The following is a 22,733-nucleotide window of genomic DNA, read 5'->3' as shown; positions in this document are numbered from 1 at the left end:
TTACTCTGACTTTCTAAACAGTACTGTGGTAAAAAAAACTGAACCCAAGGAGATCCAGTATTAGGCTTTTACATGAATCTAGAAATACATAGATGAGAATTTAACTGAAGGTGGCAGTTATAGAAATTAAGAAATCGGTGAATCAAATGGCAGAGTATTTGATGGGAAAATGTTTGGGGCAGGGTTGAAAAGAGATGTAAATATACAGCAGAGATGGGTGTAAATATATTCCAAGACTTTCTATTTATCAGTAACTTTCTTTGTCAGAGAATCTCAATTTCAATATAAAACATCCATGCCTGTTAAACAGTTGAGCTAACCTCATAGAGTTACAGAATTCTGGAATTGAATGGCATCTTTGAAGGCCTCTGCCCAATTCAAGAATTCCCTCTGTAGCAATTCCTGACCCCACCCAGGTTAACCAGTAGTGGACACCCTTAAAATCACTACCCCACCCAGATAACCTAGGGTCTGAAGTCATAGAATACATTAATGTTAGAGCTTCATAGGCACTAGAGATCATCTACCATCTCTTCAAACTCCTTATTTTCTAGAAGGAGTACTTGGTGCAGTAACTGACAAAGATAAAGTCCCAAAGCCTGTGTCATACTTGAAGGTTGATTGTATGTGATGGAAACATAGATGGCCTCCTATAAGCCACCCCAAAGGAATAAAAATGATTCCTAAGGCTGCAACAAGAATATGGAAATAATGTATATAGTTCTAGTACTTTTTTAGCCTTCTTGCAAAAAGTTTATTGTTACTTTATTAAAACAGCTTCCTAGGCAAAAGCTCCTTCACTAGCATTTGCTTCATACCCTCTTTTGTGTGGTTGAAATATGAATTAGAGATTAAATTTATTTTAGTCCAAATTGATGGGTATTTAGGTCCTACCTTGAGTATCAGGGAGTATGTCTAGATGTTCTCCTTTGAAGTTCCGCTGCTGCTTTGCACATGAGAGGTTCTCTTCTACCTTTCTGGCTGCTGCTTCTCCCACTTAGGCCTCCCGATGGGTCCTTTCCTTCTCCTATCTTCCTTTCATACTATTCCCAGAGCAACCTTTCTGAAAAGCAAATCTGACCATGTGACTTCCAAGCTTAGATTTCTAATGGGTCTTGTAGAAAAAAACATAAAGTCTTAGATTAGTACACCAAGCCCCCCATGACTACTTCTCCACCTTTATCTTTGTCCATTGCCAGACCTAAGCTTTACCTCCTTCCACTTGTAGCTACCTGAATGGCCTATGTTCTCCAACTATCAGAGGCACATATTTGCCCTTTATTTCAAATATCAATTTCCATTCCTTACCTACCCAGCGCTTTGCTTCGTCTTTGGAGACTCAGGGCGCACATTTCTTCTTTCAGAAAGCTCTCCTGGGTCTTTCCCAGGCTCTAGTAGGTGTGCCTTCCCTGTCCCCCAGCTCTGCCATGTGCTTACACCTGCACCTACTGCCTAATTTTAGTGGACAACTTACCTAGATACTCTTCCGGTCAGCTGACCCTTGAACAACACAGGTTTGAACTGTGTGGGTCCACTTCTATGTGGATTTTTTTCGGTAAATACAGTACAGAACTATAAATGTATCTTCTCTTCCTTATGATTTCCTTAATAATGTTTTCTTTTCTCTCCCTTACTTTAAGAATACAGTCTATAACACATTTAACATACAAAATATATCCCAATCCACTGTTTACGTTATCAGTAAGGTTTCAGGTGAATGGTAGGCTAGTAGTAGTTAAATTTGGGGGGAGTCAAAAGTTATGCATGGATTTGGGACTGTAGAGGGGGTCAGTGTCCCTAAAACCTGTGTTGTTCAAGGGTCAAATATAATTGTCTTCCTCACTGGACTATGAGCTTCTTGAAACCCAAAGTTACTTCCTTGTCGTTGGTATACTCAGCCCCTGGCCCATAGCAGGTGTTCAGTATGTATTTATTAAAATGAAGAGAAGAGCATCATAACCAGTAGAATATGAACTCCTTGAGTGTGGGCAGGAGCCTTTTACTTCATTGTTCATTGCCGCATCTCCATCATTCCTTGCAGTGCCTGGAAAAGAATCTGTCAGGTGAGCAGTGCAAGGTTACTTAACCCATGGTCTCCCACTTACACTAAAATAATCTAGAAGATTTTATTATCTCCAATCTACAGGTGAGGAAATTGAAGCCCAAGAAGTGATCTCCCAGGGATTATCGTTTATATAAGGTGGAGTGGAGATCAGAACCTCTTTCTACTTCTTCAGTTTCAATCAAGAAAAAAATATTGCTTACAGTCTCGTGTCATATGGAGGCATGTGGAGTCCCCAGCCTTAACTCATGCTCCAACTTCTTGGACAAAAGCCTCCCTCATCTTACAATGAGTTCCAAAAGCTTGCTTCTCTTCCTCTGCCTCCTTTCCAGTGTCCGCTCAGGCTGACGTTTCTATTTGTGCCAATCTGTCCTCGAAGCTCAGTCCCTTCCCTGGATTAAAACAAAACAAAACTCTTGCCACATCTTGTGCCTTCAGCAATTTTGTTACAGATAGGGGGTGGGGGAGATTTATAGGGTGGACTTATCCTTATCCTGTAGGCCAAGATGACTCCTTTATGTTACACACACACACACACACACACCCTGTGGAGCAAGCAGCATATTCTTCCCCTTTCTTATGTCAGAAAGATCACAGATGAGTTCCACCCAAACCTTAAAGTCTCACCTTCTGCAGTAAGTCACCTTTTTTTGCCGGCAGTTTCTCCTTGCAGGAAGTTCTGGTGAATACAGTATGATTAAAATTCCAGGGACCAGAAGATTGTAGTTTTCAGAGCAAGAAGCCTATACCCCTGGACAGTCTTTCATGCCTGACATATGCCTATGTAGAATTTTAATACTGAGATTGTCTTAGATAAGAATAATCATCAGAAAGCAAATGTTCTATAAACTATTAGTTTTATTCTACCGATAATCTGACCAAAGATAATGGTCTTACTGACATCAGCTTTGCCTTCCTTAGCCCCATTTATTCAGAGCCCTAGAATTTTCCATCTAAATAAAATCCAATCCTATAATACACAGTACTCTGAATCACTCAGTGGCTTCTACTCTCGAAAATTCAGTCCACAGTCTCTATTGCCGATGCCTGACAATATTTTCACGGCCAGCATCTGCAGGTTTCTCCAGCCTCTGTCCCCTTAGCAAGGCCCTACTCATGGTAGTTCCTTTCTCTAGGTATTCATACACACACATCTCATTGAACACACGCCCATGTTCTTGCTCGTATGTTCTCTCTTAAACCCCCTCCCCCCACTCTTCACTTACTTCCTGTTTCATTCTTTAGGACTTGGCCTCCCACTCCACCTCTGTCCCAGTCTGATTTAAATAGCCTTCTTTTATTCTCCAGTAGCCTACATGCTATCTTTTTTCAGAATGCTTTCTACAGTATAGTGTGCTGAAATCATCTCCACTATCAAAGTCTCGATTTTCCTTGGCTAAGAGACACAGTCTTTCAGACACCTTGTTTTTGCAGATTCTAATAAAATGCATGACACATAGTTGGTGCTAAACAAATATTTGTTGAATTATTGATGGTCCTAGAAGTCAATGAAACCTAATCTTGTGTTTATTTCATTTTAAAAATTCTACTAGAGCCTTAGGCAGCCGTAGAAAAAAAATCATAGATTTTGGGAAGATAAAAGTAAAAAAGAAACCTCACAAAATTATGTACATCTTCCCTTTGGAGATTTTTGGAAGTACTAAGTGAAATTTTATATATTTCATAAGATTTCAAAACAAGAACTTGGTGCCAGTAATACAGTTGGAAATGAGAGCAGCTTGCCACTGGCAAGCTGTGCTTAAACCTGTTACATGTACACATTGAAAGTGAATCCAACTCCTTTATGTATTTCCCATCAGATAAAATGTATAGAGGGGGGGAAAAATAAGTCAGCAAAACTTAGAAGTAACCGGGACAAATCTTCTACTGTAGCAAATTCAGGGAGTAACTAGCTCGAAGCAGTACATGGTGAAATAAGAATCATTTTTCTCTAGTTCTGTCTATTTGAGACACTATCAACTCCATCCTTAGGAACAAAGAGGGAATTTCAGTGGGAATTAGGATGGAAGAAAACAGAATCGGTTAGGAAGATATATATTTAAGTATTTGCTCATTGAAGGCATTTAGTGAAGTTTTTTTTTTTTTTAATTTTAAGAAAAACCTGAATCAACTGTTTTAATCTATATTTATTTTTTAACTAAGTGTAAGCAAGTGATGCCCAAAGTAAGGATTTTGTACCTGTTTTCTTTATTTACAGCAGTAGGCCTGTCTAAGAATTAGGACTAAGTCATATTGACCTTTAATCATTCAAATACTGGCAAAAAAAAAAAAAAAAGAAAAACCAGCATCCACACAATTACACGTGGAGCCTTTTATCTCAATGGTCAGTGTTGCTGTAAGTTGTGGATAAGAGTAATTGGCTGAACATTTCCCAAGAAAACGACCTCAACCTCTAACTGCCTGCTGTGGCTCTGAGGCGATTACTTTTTTCCTTTTCAAAGGGAAGCTGCTGCTTCAGCATCTTCTCCGGGAGCCCCTGGCAGCAGTTCAGGGCATGTGTCAGGGGAATCCTTGATCGCATCACAATGACGGAAGCCAAGTGCTGGCCTGCAAGAATTGAGGACTGTTTGTTCACAGAAGATCCTGAGCAGAAACAGGGGTGTTACATAGTTCAAGGGTGCCTTGAAAAAACCTGATGCTGCTGTAGGAGGGGACTTCCAAGGGCTCAAATTATTTCTCGTTTGCTGTTCCACTGCCCTCTCTTAGCTTTTATGGGATTTAGCTAACAGTTGTTGCTTGGGAATTTTTCTCCCTGTAGTTCCTTGACTTAGCAAGATTTTGGAGAGTTGAAAAAAAAAGAGTTTTCGTATACTATTTTCGAGTAGTGCCACAGTGAATACTCTCTGGGGAGAAAGCATTTTATTAATGAATGTAGTATGTGTTCTTGGTAAAATCCAAAATTAAACTAGGTCACTGCTTTTGTCCTGCTAGCCGTTGATGACATTTAGGTGTGTTGTTTGGTGTGGTGACTCAATTTCCTGTAGGATAGCTGGCGACTCCACACTGAGGTTTTTTTAGTGGGGATGAAAAGGTCAGTTACTCGATGTCTTAGAACATTTGGGGTTAAAATTCCTAAAAATTAAATTTTAATAATGATCCTAAAAAACCGTGGCTGGCCATATTGCCTGTAAACCTCGGAATTTGAGAAAAGTAGTATCCTCAGCTCTGTATTAGTATCAGCAATAATTCCTTATTTGAACAACAGTTTTATAAAACAAATTTCTTTATTCTGTCAGTAATTATTTTCTTGCTTATTGGTATATAAATGTGTTCGGGTCACTGTTTTTCCATTCTCCAGATTTATACAATGCATGCAGAGGTAGTTAGAACTTAAAATACATGTACGTACCACATTATTATTGTTCGCAAATGCTATTTGTCAAAATGGCTAATCTATGATTTAGATATCAAGTAGATCTTCTTTTTTATTTTTTTAAAGATTTTATTTATTTATTTGACAGAGAGAGAGACAGCCAGCGAGAGAGGGAACACAAGCGGGGGAGTGGGAGAAGAAGAAGGAGCCTCCCAGCGGAGGAGCCCAATGCGGGACCCTGGGATCACGCCCTGAGCAGAAGGCAGAGGCTTAACAACTGAGCCACCCAGGCTCCCCTCAAGGAGATCTTCTGAAATAAGTTGTCCCTTGTGTTGCTATACTGCCTTAAGGGCAAGTCCTGTATTTAGATATATAATGTCTTAAAGCATTGAGACTTTCCTAAATTACTCCTCCCCTTTTACAATTAAAAAGTAAATACTGGACTATAATACGTAGTGCCACACCCAGCTAAGTCCAAGGCCTGTATTTCTAAAAGTTTGAGAAGTTGGTGAAGATGGGGAGATTACTTATACCGGGGAGGTCTCTTTGGGGCTGAGACTTTAAAAGACCTGGAGTGCAGGGAAAGGAACATGGGAAGTCAAGCCTTAGAGGTACAGAGACGGGATTCCTGGCTTCTGTCTGTAACCAGTGACCGGAAAGATGGCAGTGAACACATCCTAGGCACAATGGTTTTGCATCTATAACCCACTGGATATGCTCACTATTGACAACTCAAATAACCTAAAATAAGTTAATTTTCTCTTAAAGTGTCCTACATCCTTATTTTATACAGTAGAGGGAGGGAAAAATGCAAAGCAAAACAAAACCATATAGTAGATGTACTACCGTTTCAACTAGATTACTCTATACTTGCATGTGGAAGGTATTAAGTAAAATGAAAATGTGTTACGATCATAGGCTTAATTCTTGTTGCGATCCTTAGGGTATGGGATTACAAGGGACTTTCTACATTACATCGTTGTGTAATGTTTCCATTTTTATAAGAATCATGTTATATTTTTATATTCTTATAATCAGGGAAAGGCTATGCAGATAAAACATTTTATACTTACTATTTTAAATTACCTTTAAAGTTGTTACTTTTGTGAAGTGGGGGAAGGCCCAATCTTACTCTTTAATTTACCTGGCAAGGTTTAGGCAGTTATTTTTTCACTTAGAGTATATATTTACAGAGATTGCTGCAGAAAAGAAAAAGGAATAAAAGAGGCAAGTTTTAACGCAGAGTCCCCAAAATGAATACCAAACGGTTCAAGAATCCTTGATAACAATGAGCCATGTGGCCCATGTAACAAATATTTTGAAAGTTATTCTAACTTTTACAATTTTTTATGTAAAAATCTATCTGGTAAATCCCCGGGAGCCCAAGATTCAGTCTGTGAAATTCTTTGTTGTGCCACTGATCATTTATGGAGTCTAAATTTCAAGGGCGGTGTTTCTTCTCCTCCAGTACCTGTAGATTTGAAGACAAAGAAAAGGGATCTTGCCAACTTCATGTAAGCTTTTCAATGTATTCTTCGTAATCGACAATAACCAAGTTTTATAAGACGGGACTCTTCAGAGTTTGGATTATTTTCCTCTCTGAAAATTTTGTTTATCTGCTTGCTAATGTAGTGAAGTTCTTGCAGTTGAACCTTTTATGTAGCGTGCCCATGGTCCCCAGGGTCAGCTTTTGTAAATGGAACCAGCTTCCGTATGATGCCTTTGGATATGGTCTTTTCATTTTCTCACGTTTGTAGTTTATTCTGCACATGGCGGGCAGAAACACCCTTCCAGACTTTTTCCTTTGGCATCACAGGACCATCCTGGTCTCTGATTTGCAGTTCCATGGACGAAGGAAGCAAGTATGCAGGACATGTGTCAAGGGCCCATACTACGTGATGCATTCACATTGCTGTTCCTTTAAGAGAACTCTTAGACACAATTCTGAATGTAAAAATACAGCATACTGTCAAATCTGTACATTCTAAAGCCTTCAACATTGTTTTTGTTTGCTTGTTTATGTCCACCCCAACATTTAGAAGTCTGGTACTTAGCAGGGCCCGGGCTGGGTATTGAAAGAGTCTGGTTTAATAGAAATCATTTTGCTCCCACAACCACCCTGTCCCCTTGAAGTAGGTAAACCGTAAGCCCTCAGAAACGAAGTCTCAAAAACCCTAAAACCCAAAGCCACAGAAACGGTTGCTCCGGTCCTAAATAACCTTGTTTGCGCCGCCCGTCGGGCTTTCCTGCGAAACCTCGCAGGGAGCAACGGATGGTGAAGACGCTGAGGCTCTGGCAGTCGGGGCGACCGGGAGGGGCGCGCGGGGTCCCCGCGGGGCAGGTGCGCGGCCGCGCGCGCCTGCGCGCCAGGTCCCGCCTGAGCCCCGCGGCGGGCGCGACCCCGGGTGGCGGGCGCTCCACGCCGGGTTTTGGGCCGCTGCCCTCGCGCAGCCCCACAGCAGCCCCACAGACACACGCGCTCGCGCCCGCGCCTCCCGGCTTGGCTTCAAAGCGAGCGGCGCTGGGCTTGGCGGGGTGATGCCCCGGCGAGGCGGTGGGGAGGTCGGGGCTGGGGCTTCGGGGAAGGCGGCGGCGGGGGGCGCGGGCGGGCCTTGGCAGTTGGCAGGCTCCGTGTAAGGGAGCTGAGGAGGGGCCAGGCAGCGGCGAGAGCCGCGAGGGGCGTGAGGGGGAGTGTTCCCGGAAAGCCGCGGCGATGGAGCCGCGCTGAGCCTGGCGCCGGAGGAGTTGAGAAAGAAAACAGGAAACGTGGTGGCCGCGCACCCGGCCACGGCTGATTCATTCGCGTCGTGAGAAGGCTCGGCAGGCGGAGCGGGCGCGGGGACGCGGTGGGGCCGGCCGGAGACGAGATCGGACCGTGGACCAGGCGCTCCCTCCGTGGGGCTGGCCCGGAGGCGCGCGCGCCGCCCCCTTCACCCGCCTCCCGGGCTGGCACTGGGGCCCGCCGCACCGTCGAAAAGTCGCACCGTAGGGTTTTTGTCCGTGTCTCCGTGTAAAAGTTGGCTTGCAGCACTTCGTGCGCCCTCCCTGGACGCGGAACTGAGACGCCAAGCTGGAGAAACCGTGCTTCCCCGAGGCCGGCCGCCCCGCTAGCTGAGCCTCGGTCCCCAGCGTGGTGCCGGGCTCGGCACTATGAAGGAGCAGCCCTCATGTGCGGGCACCGGGCATCCGAGCATGGCGGGGTATGGCAGGATGGCCCCTTTTGAACTCGTTGGCGGCGCCGTGAAGCGCTTGAGAACTGAGTCCCCCTTTCCCTATCTCTTCGCAGAGGAGGCCTACCAGAAACTGGCCAGCGAGACCCTGGAGGAGCTGGACTGGTGTCTGGACCAGCTAGAGACCCTGCAGACCAGGCACTCTGTCAGTGAGATGGCCTCCAACAAGGTAAGCCCCGGCTCTGCCTGTCACCAAGGCCCTTAGACTGCTGATTCCCACGCTGGTGAAGTCGCCAGCCCCCATGGCCCTGAGAAATACATAGAGATTCTGTCACTCTGCATGTTGGGCTGTTTTGCTCCCGTGGAGGGAGGTTCGTGACTGTGCTTTCCCTGTCTCTTACATTCACTCCAGATAAATTAACATTTTGCAAAAGCAATTTTGAAAGCACCAGTGAGTGGGGATTTTTTTGGGGGCGGGGGGAGTGGGCTTGCCAGTGACACTTTGCCCTTGCAGCAGAAACCCAGGCGGGGCCATCGGCATTGCCTGCTTGAGGGTATTCTTGGGATTCCCAGTTGGAAATAAGAGTTGCTGTCGGTCAATGCAATCTCTCGGATGTCACCACCTACTGCCCTCACGCTCAGTAGAATACACTGAACTTGGAACCTTAACTCTCATTTACCTAGATGTTAGGGTACATTGTAAGAACTGAGCTTTGAGGTGTTCACTTAGCCTTACGTGTCCACAGGAAATAGCAAGAAAGTTAGAAAGTTCATTATGATCATTACCTTTGTTTTAATGAATCTTGGAGAGACATCCAGTTTTCTGAGGTCATTTAGTATGTTTCAATGGGTCGTTTGTGCCATATATGCCGAAGTGCTGGCCTTGCTGGTCAGTGGAGTTTTGGGGGACTGAGAAGTAACCTTCAACCTGAGACAGCCTTAAAGCAAGGTATAGTGTTGTCAGTGTTACTGTATTTTTTAGAATTTATATTTTTTTTTTTGTCTCCAGTTATGTAAGGAAATAATTGGGATTATGTTTGTTTTTAATGAATATTTGGCTGAGGGGATAGGGAAAGAGGCACATTCATGTTGGATGCAGATGACTGAGGGATTCAACCAGTAAAAACTGGTAACTTTGGCAGTTACTAACAATTGTCTCTTAAAGATATTTAAATATTTTGGCCACCTATTTACAAGGTCAGGAAGGTTATACCATTTTACGGTTTATCTGTGTGTACATATCTTTAAATGGGTGATGCTTTTTCTTAGCTTACTGTAGTTTTTATCCCATCTGTTTTTTTCCCTCAATCAGTTTTTTAAAATACCATAGCATATCAGCCACTTGATTGTCTTATCTGTTGACAGTGCTTACATAGATTGCATTGTTTTTGAAGTGAGAAGTTAGCTTCAAATAGAATAAAAGGGACTCCTCAGTCACTGTCTACAGGCACTAACTTACCTGTAAGCACACTGACCTAACCCAAATGCTCACTGGGGATCAGATCTGGGTTTTTTGTTTTGGTTTTTTTTTTTTTCTTTGTTTTTGTCATTTTGGCCTCATTTCGAGATCTAGTATGGCTCCTCATCAAAATAACCCATCGTTGGGCTCTTACTTCCTGCTGTGGCATCAGGTGCCATTGTTTTCATCTGGCTAACAACGTCTTAGTTCATTGATTAATTTTATGAAATAGAATTTTTTAAATAATGTGATTGATAATAGCAGTAGACTATGCTGAGTATCTTCAATGTTCTACATGCTGAATGAGACCATTCTGCAGTGGGATTGAGTTCTTAATTCTCTTGTCTGGTTAATTCTGTGTAAAAAAGAAGAGCAGAATCGGAAGGCACCTAAAGGGATATGCACACATTTGGTTATGTTTTCAAGATGATCTGACAGTACTTTTTCAGAGCAATGAACCTCAGTAGCTGTAACTTAATAAATCCATACTCTGAATGATGAGACCTATGTTTGAATTTAAAAATTAACGTGAAATCTAATAATGTAAGTGATGTCAACTGTCAAGTAATTAGTTTTCTATACTTTTAGGATTTTAAAAAATAAAGCTTTAGATCACAGTAGTTGATCAAGATGATTTCTTTCTTTAATGGCACCAAATAAGACAGAATTTTTTAAAAATCTCCATTGTGAAGGCACCCAATTAAACTTTGAGTTAATTTACAGATTTAGTAGAGAAGGCACATTTATTTGGTTGAAAGGAAATGTAGTGTAAGTGAGAAAAAGACTTTTTAAAAAGGTAGTGATTCTAGCTGTTTGCGTCGTGTGGTTGAAAAATTATTGACAGGGCACTTATTTTTAACGTTAAAAAAACTCAGCTTGGCTGAAGCTGTTGCTTAAACTTCTAATTTCTAAGCTATCCATCTCCTTTTTTTAACCCATTCATTTTTACAAGAATGCTAAACTCATGTAACTTTTTATAGGTGAAAAGGGATTAGCATAGAAGGAAAAAAAAAAGCTCTTGGTAAATGTTGTAAAGTTACCCTTCATAACAAGGGCAGGAAAAAGTCACATCCACATAAGCTGTAAACTGAGTGGGAGCAGCTGATCTGAAGGTCCCTGTGAGGGATGCCCAACCTAAGTCTGAACTAGAAATGTGACAGCTTGCAGCACACATCTCTTGAGGATGAGTGACTCTGTCTGAAACATTGCTTTCTGGTTATGTTTTATTGCTGTCCGTTATTTTTGCATGTACTTGTTTGAACCAGCCAGTATTTTCAGGGTATTCTCCTTCTGCCTTTGAAAAATCATGACATGTGTTCTTCCCACTTGAATTTTTTTTAATTTAATAATACAATGTAACATAATAAAAATACCAGTAAGTTCATGATTTTTAAGTGATTATAGAGAGGAAATATTTATTACAGATATAGATTTGGGTATTAGGAAGAAGGAAATTGATTCCTTCAACCCATGTAACCATTTGAGTTAATAGATTATTTCTGTGTTTTTGAAAATCTTAATTAAAGGAATCCAAATTACTAGCAGTTTTAAAATGATCCTTTAGAAGTAACTACCTATATTTCCTGATTGATATTGTGATGTGCATAATGCTTATTGATGCTACTGAGGCAAGAAAATTATTGAATTCTTGGCCAAGGCCAACATGGACTGTAATACATGTAGGATGCTTGTACCAAGTAGGGTAAGAGACTCCAGATGGCATTTAATTTGAGTGATTAAATCTACAGCACTTACCCTCATAAGCACATTAATCTCCCTGAGACTTGTACAGATTTCCTTTGGAACCTTATTGCTACAGTTGAGGGAGGTTTTGGAAAGGTCTCAAAGCTTTGCAAGTAGGCAATCTTGGTTTTGTCCTTGCTCACTGAGTTACATTAGAAAAATGAATTCAACTTTTTTAGCTTCAGATTCCTCAGCATAAGATGAATACAATAATATCCATTTTGAAAGATCAACATAAGAGTTTGAAAGGATATATATAAAAGAGCTTTGTGATAGTAGACACTATACCTGTTGTTACTGGTATAATTATTTGAGATTTAGGTCAAACTTCCTTGATGGTCTTCTTGGCTAAAATATGTTTTTTGTTGTTGTTGTTGTTGTTTTGGTTTTTTTTTTTTTTTTTTTACTACTCAGTTGTAATTTTTGCTTGACATTTTAAGTTTCATGAATTGTTACTATGAGGTCCTTAGATAACGGTCTTTAGTACACATCCCTATATTATGAAAGAGGCTTATATTATGTTTATACAATTTTTGGTATAATACAGATAGAACTTCCAATTAGAAGTTTAGTCTTTTCTTAAATTCCAGTTACAGAATTCCAGAAAGAAGTGCTAAATACTTTCTCTGTTTTACCATAAAACTGGAAACGCAGCATTTCTTAATTCTTGGAATATGCTAAACATAATGTGGGATTGGTGAGCACATATCCATTCTATTGTACAGAATTTGCAAAGCTAAAATACCTTTTTAGACTGTTTTTAATGCAAAATAGTTTCACAGTGTTTTTGGTTACCTTTCTCTCAAGGAAATTAAGTTGAGGATGTGAGGAGAGCAGGCCAGGAGTCTAAGCCTCAGGGCTTTCAAAAATTATGCTTTGGAGAGGTGCCTGGGTAGCTCAGTTTGTTGGCTTAGGGTTTTGGCTCAGGTCATGATCTCATGATCCTGAGATCAAACCCCACGTTGGGCTCCACGCTCAGCAGAGAGTCTGCTTGAGATTCTCTTTCTCCCTCTGCCCCTCCCCCATCTCTAAAATAAATAAATTAATCTTTAAAACAACAACAACAAAAAAAGATTCTGCTGTGGAACCCTGTCACTTTATCCTCTTGTGACTTAATAATACATATTTCACAGGCCTTCAGAGTGAATGTAGTGATGTTTAAAGGAGAAAACAAAATCATTTTGATTTCCTCTTAAAATATACCACTATAAAAGTATATTTTGTTTCTCCTCTCTAATTTGAGGGCACTTTTGAGGCTTGGCATTGCTGGAAACTGCCGTGCTTCAAGTGGCAAGTCTCTTGAAGTTAGGATTCAAGCATCCTTCCAAGAGACTTCAGGTTTTTCTTTAGTTAATTCTAGATATACATCCGCCGACTTACCAAATATGGTCATGACTTTTTTATGGAATTTATTTTGTCTATTTACTTATTAACCAACATCTCTATCATGTTTCTGTTGCCTATAAATTAATTGCTTTTCTGGGGTGCTTGTTCTTCATTCTTCCGCTGTCTGCTCCCCCTGGTGCTTTTGAATAGTCAGTGCATACATAAAGTAATAGTAGATTTTTCTGTGACTGCTGATGTTTTTTCTTCTGGGCAAGACGGGTGCTGGAATGAATATAGAATGTTCTTAGGAGTGGTTAAATCCTAAAATATTTCAGCATTACACGGATATAACTCTCAGAACAGAAATAAATGTTCAACTTTTGCTAAGAAAGTAGCTGTAGTTGGAAAAGCATTTTAATTTCATGAAGAGCAAATCACAAATAACACTTATTTTCTACATTAAAATATTAAAGCTTACCGTTATAGTCATAAAAGAGTTGTTAAGAGTTAACACGACTAAAGGAAAACCTTATATTTTAAAAGAAAATATTTTCTATAACTACAGAACTCGACTTACTGATGTTTTGAGTTTGCTGTCTACTTTTTCATCCACTTAATAAAAGTAGATTTGGCAATAATTTAGGTGGTTTACATATAGTGCCTTAAAGTTAATATGGAGAGGGGAATGCTTGTATTCATGGTCACCATTAGGAAAAAAATACTTTTTTTGTGTGTGCTTTTATTTTAAGTGATAATAGAAAGCAGGAAATACTTTTAATGAAAATTTTCATTTTTCATTGAAGAGTAAAGCCTTGACTTTAACTTAATAAAGTATTAAGCATTAAAAAAATCTTACTTTGTCTCCATTGTCATCAACTCAGTTTTCGTGTCAGTATTTAGTGGCAATAAGCTTCAATATGCCTAACATTTAATTATCCAAAACTTCTAATTTTTGTGATTCAATGAATTTGTCATTACTAGAGAAATCACTTTCAGTTATTAAATTTTTATTTCATTATAGGGTACTGGTGACTTTGGCCTGAGAGCATAATGAACTATGTCCTCTTTTTTTTGTTTTGTTTTTTTTTTTTTTTTTTCATTTCAAAACAAGAGGCTTGGCCAAAATAAAATAGTACTTTTCCAAATGCTATGGACAGATTAAACAAACTTTTTCCCCAAATAACAAGGATAATAGATAATGCTGTTGTTCAATTTAAGAAGATTTCCATGATAGTCACATAGATTCTAGCTGTTACTTAAGATACGCCTATATGGCAGATGTGAAATATTGATAATGTCGTGATTTTCAGATTATCCCTCAAGTATGTAGAAGCTGATTTTCTCATTTTTAGAAAGAGGCCAACCCTTTAAAAGTGCAAATAGCTAGGGTTTATTTTGTGGTGGGCTAGCTCTGCTAGGGTAGTTGGGCTGTACCTGGTACTTGTGATAGTTTAGTTGGCCCTACTAGTCTGAGATCTTTTTAGGAAATAGAGAGGTGGGTAGCCCTTTATTTTAATATTCACACTGGCCCTAAAGACATTTTAGGAGCGCGTTTCCTTTTAATCATTCTGACTGGGAATGGGGAGGGGATATTTGCTTAAGCAGCAAACAGTTCTGCTGTGTTCATTAGGAAATTAGTTACATTGGATTCCCAACTGTAGTAGTAATGGGTATATGACTCCTTAAAAGAAAACTTTATCTTTAATGAAGTATTTTTCATTATTATTATTGTTTAATATCCTGAACTTTTGGTTATTGTTTGGCCACACTTTGTACGTGATGAGGATGAGTGATATTTACTCCTTGGCTTGATAGTGTTCACCAGCAATGCTTACGGCAGCTTGGTAGAGTGGAAAAAATAGAGTTGTTTCTCTTTTGTTTGTTTGTTTTTTTGTTCCGGCAAACTTGGTTTCAAATTTCAGCTCTGCTGCTTCCCACCTAATATTTGGGGCAACAGGCATCACCTCTCTAATTCTCAATTTCCACATTATAAAGAGAGATAATAAAAAGAGAAAATAAAATTGAAAGGTTGTTGAGAGCATTAGATGTAATGTGTGCAAAGCTCAGTTTGGTGCATAGTGCGTACTCATTGCTCCATAAATTACATGTAATTTATCGTATGACTAGGATATACTGAAAAACAGAGATAAAGAAAAACCCTGTGTCATATACTCCTTGCAATGTAAGACCGTAATATTTCTTGGAAGAAAAGCATGACCTTTCTACTCTGCAGCAAATAAGTCTAAATTAGAGTTGCTCAAACTTTGTTTTTTCTGTATATAATTGTATATGTTATATGTTGAGAGTTTTTGAGTGTTTTTTTAAATGCAAATACCTGTCTGAGTGCTTCATCTTAAGTAAGGATATTTATGAAATCATAGATTTGGTGTCCTTCTATTTTTTTCTGATACACACTTTCAAAATATACATTAATATGTAACAAGGTAAGAAAATGTTCATCCATATACCACCTTGAAGCGTTTTGCTCACCACTCATAGATAATGAGTATACTTTTGAATATACTAAACCAGTAGCAAGAACAACTTTAGAGTCACTTTTAGTTAGAAAAATACGTTTATTTTAAACAACCTATGGTTTTCTTTCTCTGCCACTAAGGTGACCTCCCCGCTGGAGGAGAAAATGCCAAATTTCACCAGCAGAACTCTCCCAGTCATTAGACATTTATTCCTCAGGCAGGATGGTCTATGGATTTATAGCACCCTTCTGTAACCAGACTGCCTGAGTTGGATTCTCTTTCTGCCCTTTGCTAGATATAAATTGGACAGCTTACTTTCTGTGCCTCAGTTTCCTCATCTGTTAAATAGTTGCTATGACAATTTCATGAATTAAAAGACAATAATTGTCTAGACAGACTCAGGAATGTTCAGTAATGTTGAATCCTTTATTTTCATCCATAAAGGAATATCATCTTTATTTTCTTATTTTGTGAAGTGAGGGCTAGAGAAGGTGTTTGTTTGCCATCCTGATATTACTTCTAATGAGCTTTTAAGAGACAACAGTGGCCTAGTGATTTTGAACTAAACCAAAGAATACTGTTGGAATGTTTCACTGGTTCTTCTCCCATTCAGTGACTTTTCAAGAAGTTTAACTCTATTTTTTGTGTGTGTAATTTTGCACTAAAGCTCATAATTGACCTAAAGCTTTATCAGACTATCTAAAACTCCCTGTGCTGTTTCTAGAAAAAACATAAAAGAGTGGAGAATAGTCCAACCAGTTTTTATCATAGATGAATATATCCCAATTATTCCTGTGAATGAGGCTGAAAATAACCCAGGCACAGAATCTTTCATTAATATTTAATGTTAAGAAAATCCTGTCACGGACATAGCCTCCCATTGCACGTCTCAACATCTCAATCATCTAGTATGTGCATAAATATTTCCTTGCTCTGTCAACTGAGAAGGCCTAAAGAAACAACACCCCAGTAGCAATGAACACACCCACCACCCTCATCTTGGTTTCCAATGCCATTCTCCAAAGGAACCAGGATTCCTTAGAAAATATCTGATTGTAGGAGTGGGGCAGGAAAAGAGGCAGGTGCATGTTGTAGTGCAAGAAAGTAAGGAGGTGCTCAAACCAAACCCCACATTGATGGGTACTTATCAGAGGGTCAAAAGAGCAAACTGAAAGAGCTTCCATTTACCAAAGCTGGAACTATTTGATCAAGAAAATAAACTAGTATTGGATTCTAACCCAAAATAAAAAATAAATATCCTTGCGTTAATACTGATATAATTTATTAAATGAATGAATAAATAAATGGGGAGAAAAGACAAATCCCTTGTGCACAGGATTTCACATAATTTATGTAGATACTCTGCTCTCAAGGAAGGAGGGCAAAACTCTCTCCTCCTGAAGTGTGGGCTGTACATACTGACTTCTTTACAAAAACCCAATATGGAAAGAGGAAAAAAAAATGACTCTATAGTAGAGAAACCTCACACACACACACACACACACACACACACACACACACCCTCAGCTAGGTCACTGAAGTCAACATCAGTAGTGATATGCCAGGTGGCAATAGTATATACCCTTATATGCTCTGATGAAAATGGTTCTTTACATCTGTGGTCTTCCTACCAAAAACATATAATCCCACTCTAATCATGAGAAAAACATCAGATAATTCCTAGCTAAGGAACATTCCACGAAATATCCAACTAGTTCTCCTCAGAACCATCAAAGTTAACAAAAACAAGGAAAATCAGAAAAGCTGTCACAGCCAAGAGGAGCCTAAGTTACTAAACGTAACAGGAGATAATGGATAGGATCCTGGACCAGAAAAAGAACATTAGGTGAAAACTAAGGAAATCTGAATAAAGTGTGGACTGCAGTTAATAATAATACATCAGTGTTGATTCCGCCAATTGTGACAAATGTATCATATTAATGTGGTGTTAGAAATAGGGGAAACTGGGTATAGGGCATATGGGAACTCTCTATACGTATCTTCACAATTTTTCTGTAAATCTTAAACTTTTCCAAAATAAAAAATTTATTAAACAAATCTGAACCATTCTTTAAGGCCTATTTGGAATGCTGTCTCCTCCACGACGTTTTTTCTGTCCTCTCTTCTCCCTTGTCTCCCACCCCAGCCTCCCCTGATTGAGTGTCATGTCTTTCTCCTTTGACCTTCTACAAGACTTTATTTGTATATCTCTTAACTACTGTAAATACTGTATTTTGTTTCTTTGTTTTACTGGTATTTTGTTGTACACTAGGTTGTTAGTCTTACTCATTTTTCCAGCACCCATAGCATTGGACACAAAGCCTTGTTAAGTAGGCGCTCAATAAATATTGGATGAATTGTATGAATGGTATTATGGTCCTTGCAATGCAGCTTTAAGTGTTTTTGCCTTCAGTACTATAGGAATCATTACTGATCAATCTCAGGGACTAAGAGTAATTTTACCCTTTAAAGCCCTGAAAGCCCTCAAAGTTCTTTTATGGGTAATAGCTTCAATTTTACTGTTTGTCACACCCTTTGCAAGGAAGTTACTGAATATTTGGTCAAAGAACTGAAGAAAGTTTCCTCTTTAATGTTGTTTGAGTCCAAATGTAAATTAAGAAAATGAAAATATAATCTGTCCCTGACTGCCACACAGTTTTTGGTAGTTTTGGTGATATTTAGTATGATCAGTATTTGAAAGCATTATTACTGTTATCCCGAAGCTTTATTTTAGACCTAAAAAAGTTTAAAGTGATCATTTGTCTAACTCATCTAGTTTCAGTTGGAAAATGAGGCCCAAAACTTGTCCAGGTCCACTTGGACAGCTAGGAATCTCCTGACTTACGTAGTTCACTTTCTGGAGGGTCTCAGCATCATTTGGGTTCATGTATGGAGCCTTTATTTTAAATCATACTCATAATCGTGGGAGGGAGATTATACTTTATTTTTATTTGAATGTATTAATAGACTATAAGCCATATTTCTGATAATCATATGGGTTTAATAACTATTTAAATACATAAACAGTGAGTTTTGTACCCAGCCATTAGGAGTATTGATGAGGCCTTCTTTGTGGCTTGTAGCTCAAACCTAGTGTGTATCAATGTATTATTGTGTATTTGGTCACATGAATTAGTACCAGATGCATGATGTTGGTTAATGTAAATGCCATTTCTCATCTTGGATTGGTAGACTCAGAGTCTGTGCATTATGGTTGATACCTTGCAAGAAAGGTGTTTTTTTTTTTTTTTCCCCTTGGTAAGAATCCTGATCATTTCCACTTAAGAGTCTCAGTTCTGCGTGTACACTTATGTCTCAAAAATTTTAGCATAATTTATGCTTGGATTAATCTCCTTTCATTTAAATTTAAAGTTTATAGCGTACAAAGGCCATAAACTGTTCTCTCTCCTCCGTACCTATTTTAGCAACAACATTCTTCTATAAGTTGGTTCCAACTAAAAATGACATTTCTGCGTACTTTCTCTGCTAGCCTGGAAAGAAAGGATGTGTTTGTTGGCTTTTGCCTGTTAGGGAGTGTTCTGTGAAGTTTTACCCAGGGCGTGCTTGGGTTTCCGTCAGCATCTCTGGTCTGCTGTGCTGTAATCCCTACAGTGGCAGCCTCTGGCTTTTATTACTGGCAAGCAGCGTGCTGTGCAGACATGGGCACCATAATAGGAAACACCTCGGCCTGTCATAAACAGGCCCAGAGAGTAGAAGGCACAGGCCTGACAGGGACGTGTCCATAGCAACCAGGCAAAGATGAGCGAGGCTGCCACCGTGGAGCAAGTGCAGGCTGATAGCTATCTTCCTCATTTCAGAAAAGAACCGGCTGATTTTAAGGCTGCTTTCCACTGTTGGCATAGCACGTTTCTGTTGCTTGGTTTTTGTGTTAGACCTAAATATGAATAAAGACATCTTAAATATACTTTACAAAATATTTTGAGAGAATATGTCAAAGCGTTTTCCTTTGGTTTTTCTCCATTAATTTCACCGGACATCCAGTGCAAACCCATTAGGGAGAAAGAGCAGGCATTTCATTGCAAGTGGGAAATTATTTAAAAATATATGCAAAAATCAAATAATCGTGTCTATTTAAAGAATAATAAATTATACTCATATACAGAGTTACAAAGAAAAGAACATTTCTCAGTAAGTTGACTTTCCGTTGTTTATGTCTCTTACATCAAGTTCAGGTTTTACAAAAGGAGTACATTCTTTGACCAAGAATGTTTCTATTTTATGTTTGTTTCAAGCTTCAGAAAACATATAATGAACTACAACTTTAATGATGATGGGCTTGTCACAAGAACTTAGGAAGATAAATTTCAAATTTGGAAGGGCTTTACCAGTTTTTAATAAAGGGAGAAAATGCTGTCATGGGTGCTTTAAATATATATAGGTGTCATTTCATTATTTGTGAGGCAACCTTATTTCACAAAAGACGTTACAGACTGCAAAGAATGAAAAAAGCTGTAATTCTGTTAAAAGAGTATGCAGAAATTAGGTTTAGGAGACCTGAAGTTTGAACTTTTTTTTTTTTTTCTTTTTGAGAGATTTGCGAAAGGCTGTCATAGATTAGGTATTCAGTGGATATTTGCTGATTTGTTCCTACCCCTTTTAAAATAAGCACTGATCCCCTTGTATTTTTCTTTATTTTTAATATTTCCAAGTGTGTTTCAACAATATGCTTTGATAAGAATGAAACTAATTAACATCATCTTTGGCATAAACTTTGATTTCGTTCTTTGTTTTCTTAATCATATATTCTCAGCCTGGTCTTTGAGATTTCCATAAGGGTAAGTGATAATTAGGTTTCAAGAAATCTTAGGAATGTTTTACTAGAAATATCCTTATTTCTTTACTATACATCAGGAAAAGATCAGTTTTCCTCCTGGAAGATACTGTTTGGGCCTAAATCTTAATATTTCTCTACAGTGTTAATGTCAGTAAAATGGTGAAAGGGTATATAGTAAAAGAAACAAAACAGAGAGCTTACATCATTACAGATTGAAAGCAATTTCTTCTCTCAAAAGTAAAATTCGGTGGAAAGGTTAATTACTTTTTGCCCCTTGGCTTCATTTTCAGTGTAACATTTTAATATCCCTTTGTTATATATAAGCAGTCTTTGACTACAAGTAGTCAGGAAACACTGGTATGTAACTTACTTTCTAATAAAAGGCATGATCCTGGTATTCTCTCATACTTCAAACCTTAAACCTCTAACTTAGTCCCAGAAATAGTACACTACATGCCAAAACAGTAGGTCTCATTTTTAAAGATGAAAAACTGAGGCTCAGTTAGACTTGTACAAGATCCATATGCCTCTTAGTAGATATAAAGATAATTGTTTTTCTGAATGTGGCATCTGGGGAGAGGATGGGGAAATAGAAAACAAGTGTTTGTTCTGAGGCTACATTTTCAAAATATGTCCTCATATAATTTTTTAATAAGTACTAGATTCCAAAATAGCGGGTCAGTTTCAGCAACATATAATTTCTAGAGGGGAATCCTGTAGTCAGCTTATTCTGCTTCCCTTGCTCTCTGTGTCCTGTCAGGATGGACAGACAGGACCTAGTTTCCTGCTGCTAGGAAGAGTGTGATGGTGAGACAGACAGCATGTTAGGTTGGGAGTGAACCTAGCAGGCAGGTAGTTAACAGGGCACGGATATTAAATGAAAGGTAACAGGGTCAGTGGGATGAGAAGACCAATTGGCAAAAGCAGATCTGAGACCCTAAGTTGGCAAAGGATTTGGAGAGGATGTGGGTACAACTGGATGGGATGAAGCTTGACTAACGGTGGAGAGTGTGGCAGCAGAAAGTATAGGATAAACTCAGGGAAGGCGTAAGCAGGTGTCAGAATTTTTAAAATGATCTGTTACTGTGAGGTTGCCTTGGAGGTCTGTTTTCTTAGTGGGGACAAAATGGAGAAGGAAGAAAGACTCATGGATAGAGTGAGGAATGAAGATTGAAGGAAGGAAAGATAGAAAGACACGACTTTTCAGATAGTGAGATGAGGAAGGGAGGTATGGAAGAAGGAGCAATCTCACACAGGGCTCACCTAGATCAGGGCTTTCCTTGGCTAGAGGTGAACTGATGAGTTCATGTTCCTGCCCCCTTTCCACCACAGGGTGAAATCTGGTTGGAATGAACCTTTGGGACAGACCTGAAGAAAAAAAGAAATCCAGATGGGTCAGGGTGAGGGTGTGAATGTTTAAGGGAGGACAGTCAGCTGTGGGGAGAGGGATTGGGGCAAATGACTGGAGAGGGCAGATTTACGGGCGAAGTATATTGCATGAGGCAAGGGTCTTTTTTAGCATCAATAGCTGGCATCCTTTCCTTCACCTGTTGCCTCCTTGAGTCATAGCCCAGTAGCAGCATGGGTGGATTGTCACATCCAATGCTGGGCCATCCCATAAGGAAGCGGCTGCCTGGGAATGAGGACGTGGGACAACAAAGTACAAGCTGGAACAGGGTGAAGAGAGACTGTGTCAAAAAAATAAGTATAGATTAGTTCAATCTAGTATACTCTAAGTTATTAGATGACAGGAGAGTAAACTGGAACAGAATAGCAGGTGACAGTGTAAACCTTTATCTTTAAAATTCAGCTGTAAATCTCCTAAATTCCAGTGAGCTTAGCAATTCCTCTTCTGTATTACCCCACACTAGAGTTGTGACCTTGGATAATTGCTTCAACTTCTCAACCTATATTCTCTGTAAATCAGGACTAAAATATCTCAGAGGCGTGTTGTAGGAGTTAGATGAAAACCTACCTAAAGCGCGTGGAGCGGTACACACACCTAATAGGCGCATAAAGCGGCCTATCTTTAGTAGGGATGGGGATCGGAACTATTTATAAACTTAAAAGGTGAACTTTATAGGCTGCCATATAGGTAACCCAATGCAACTAGAGCTTGAATCAACAGGCCTGGGCAAAAGAGCTCACAGAGTGTGCCTTTGAAATCCTGATAGCCAGTCACGGTGATTTATGGGACCTCACTAGCTTGCATATGTGATGGCCGCTGCGTTTGTTTACTTTAGTTGTAGCTCAGTTACCTAGCACTCTGTGATAGCGTATTTTTATTTACACTTTCACTGACCACTTAATTATGATTACCTTGAAAGAATATGTATGAAGGCAGCCATGAAAGAAACTTTTATTAGA

The 22,733-nt window shown here is 39.3% G+C and overlaps 1 protein-coding gene across 10 annotated transcripts in view; it reads left to right on the top strand.

Annotated features, from left to right (window-relative positions):
• The window catches only part of PDE4D (phosphodiesterase 4D), a 710,048-nt gene that overhangs the window by 646,900 nt on the left and 40,415 nt on the right, over positions 1-22,733 (top strand). For 7 of the 10 annotated variants that reach the window (XM_026498401.4, XM_026498405.4, XM_057306966.1 and 4 more), the window contains exon 6: positions 8,683-8,795. In XM_026498401.4, coding sequence (XP_026354186.1) covers positions 8,683-8,795 — 113 coding nt within the window. Of the gene's footprint in view, positions 1-5,544; positions 7,684-8,034; positions 8,597-8,682; positions 8,796-9,081; positions 9,516-22,733 lie in introns of those variants that run through there. The other 3 variants (XM_026498409.4, XM_057306967.1, XM_044384175.3) reach the window with 3 other exon arrangements.

Source organism: Ursus arctos, unplaced genomic scaffold (genome assembly GCF_023065955.2).
Source record: "Ursus arctos isolate Adak ecotype North America unplaced genomic scaffold, UrsArc2.0 scaffold_5, whole genome shotgun sequence".
NCBI classification, from domain to species: Eukaryota; Metazoa; Chordata; class Mammalia; order Carnivora; family Ursidae; genus Ursus; species Ursus arctos.
The sequence above is the reverse complement of the archived record's forward strand: the minus strand, read 5'-3'. Positions and strand labels throughout refer to the sequence as shown.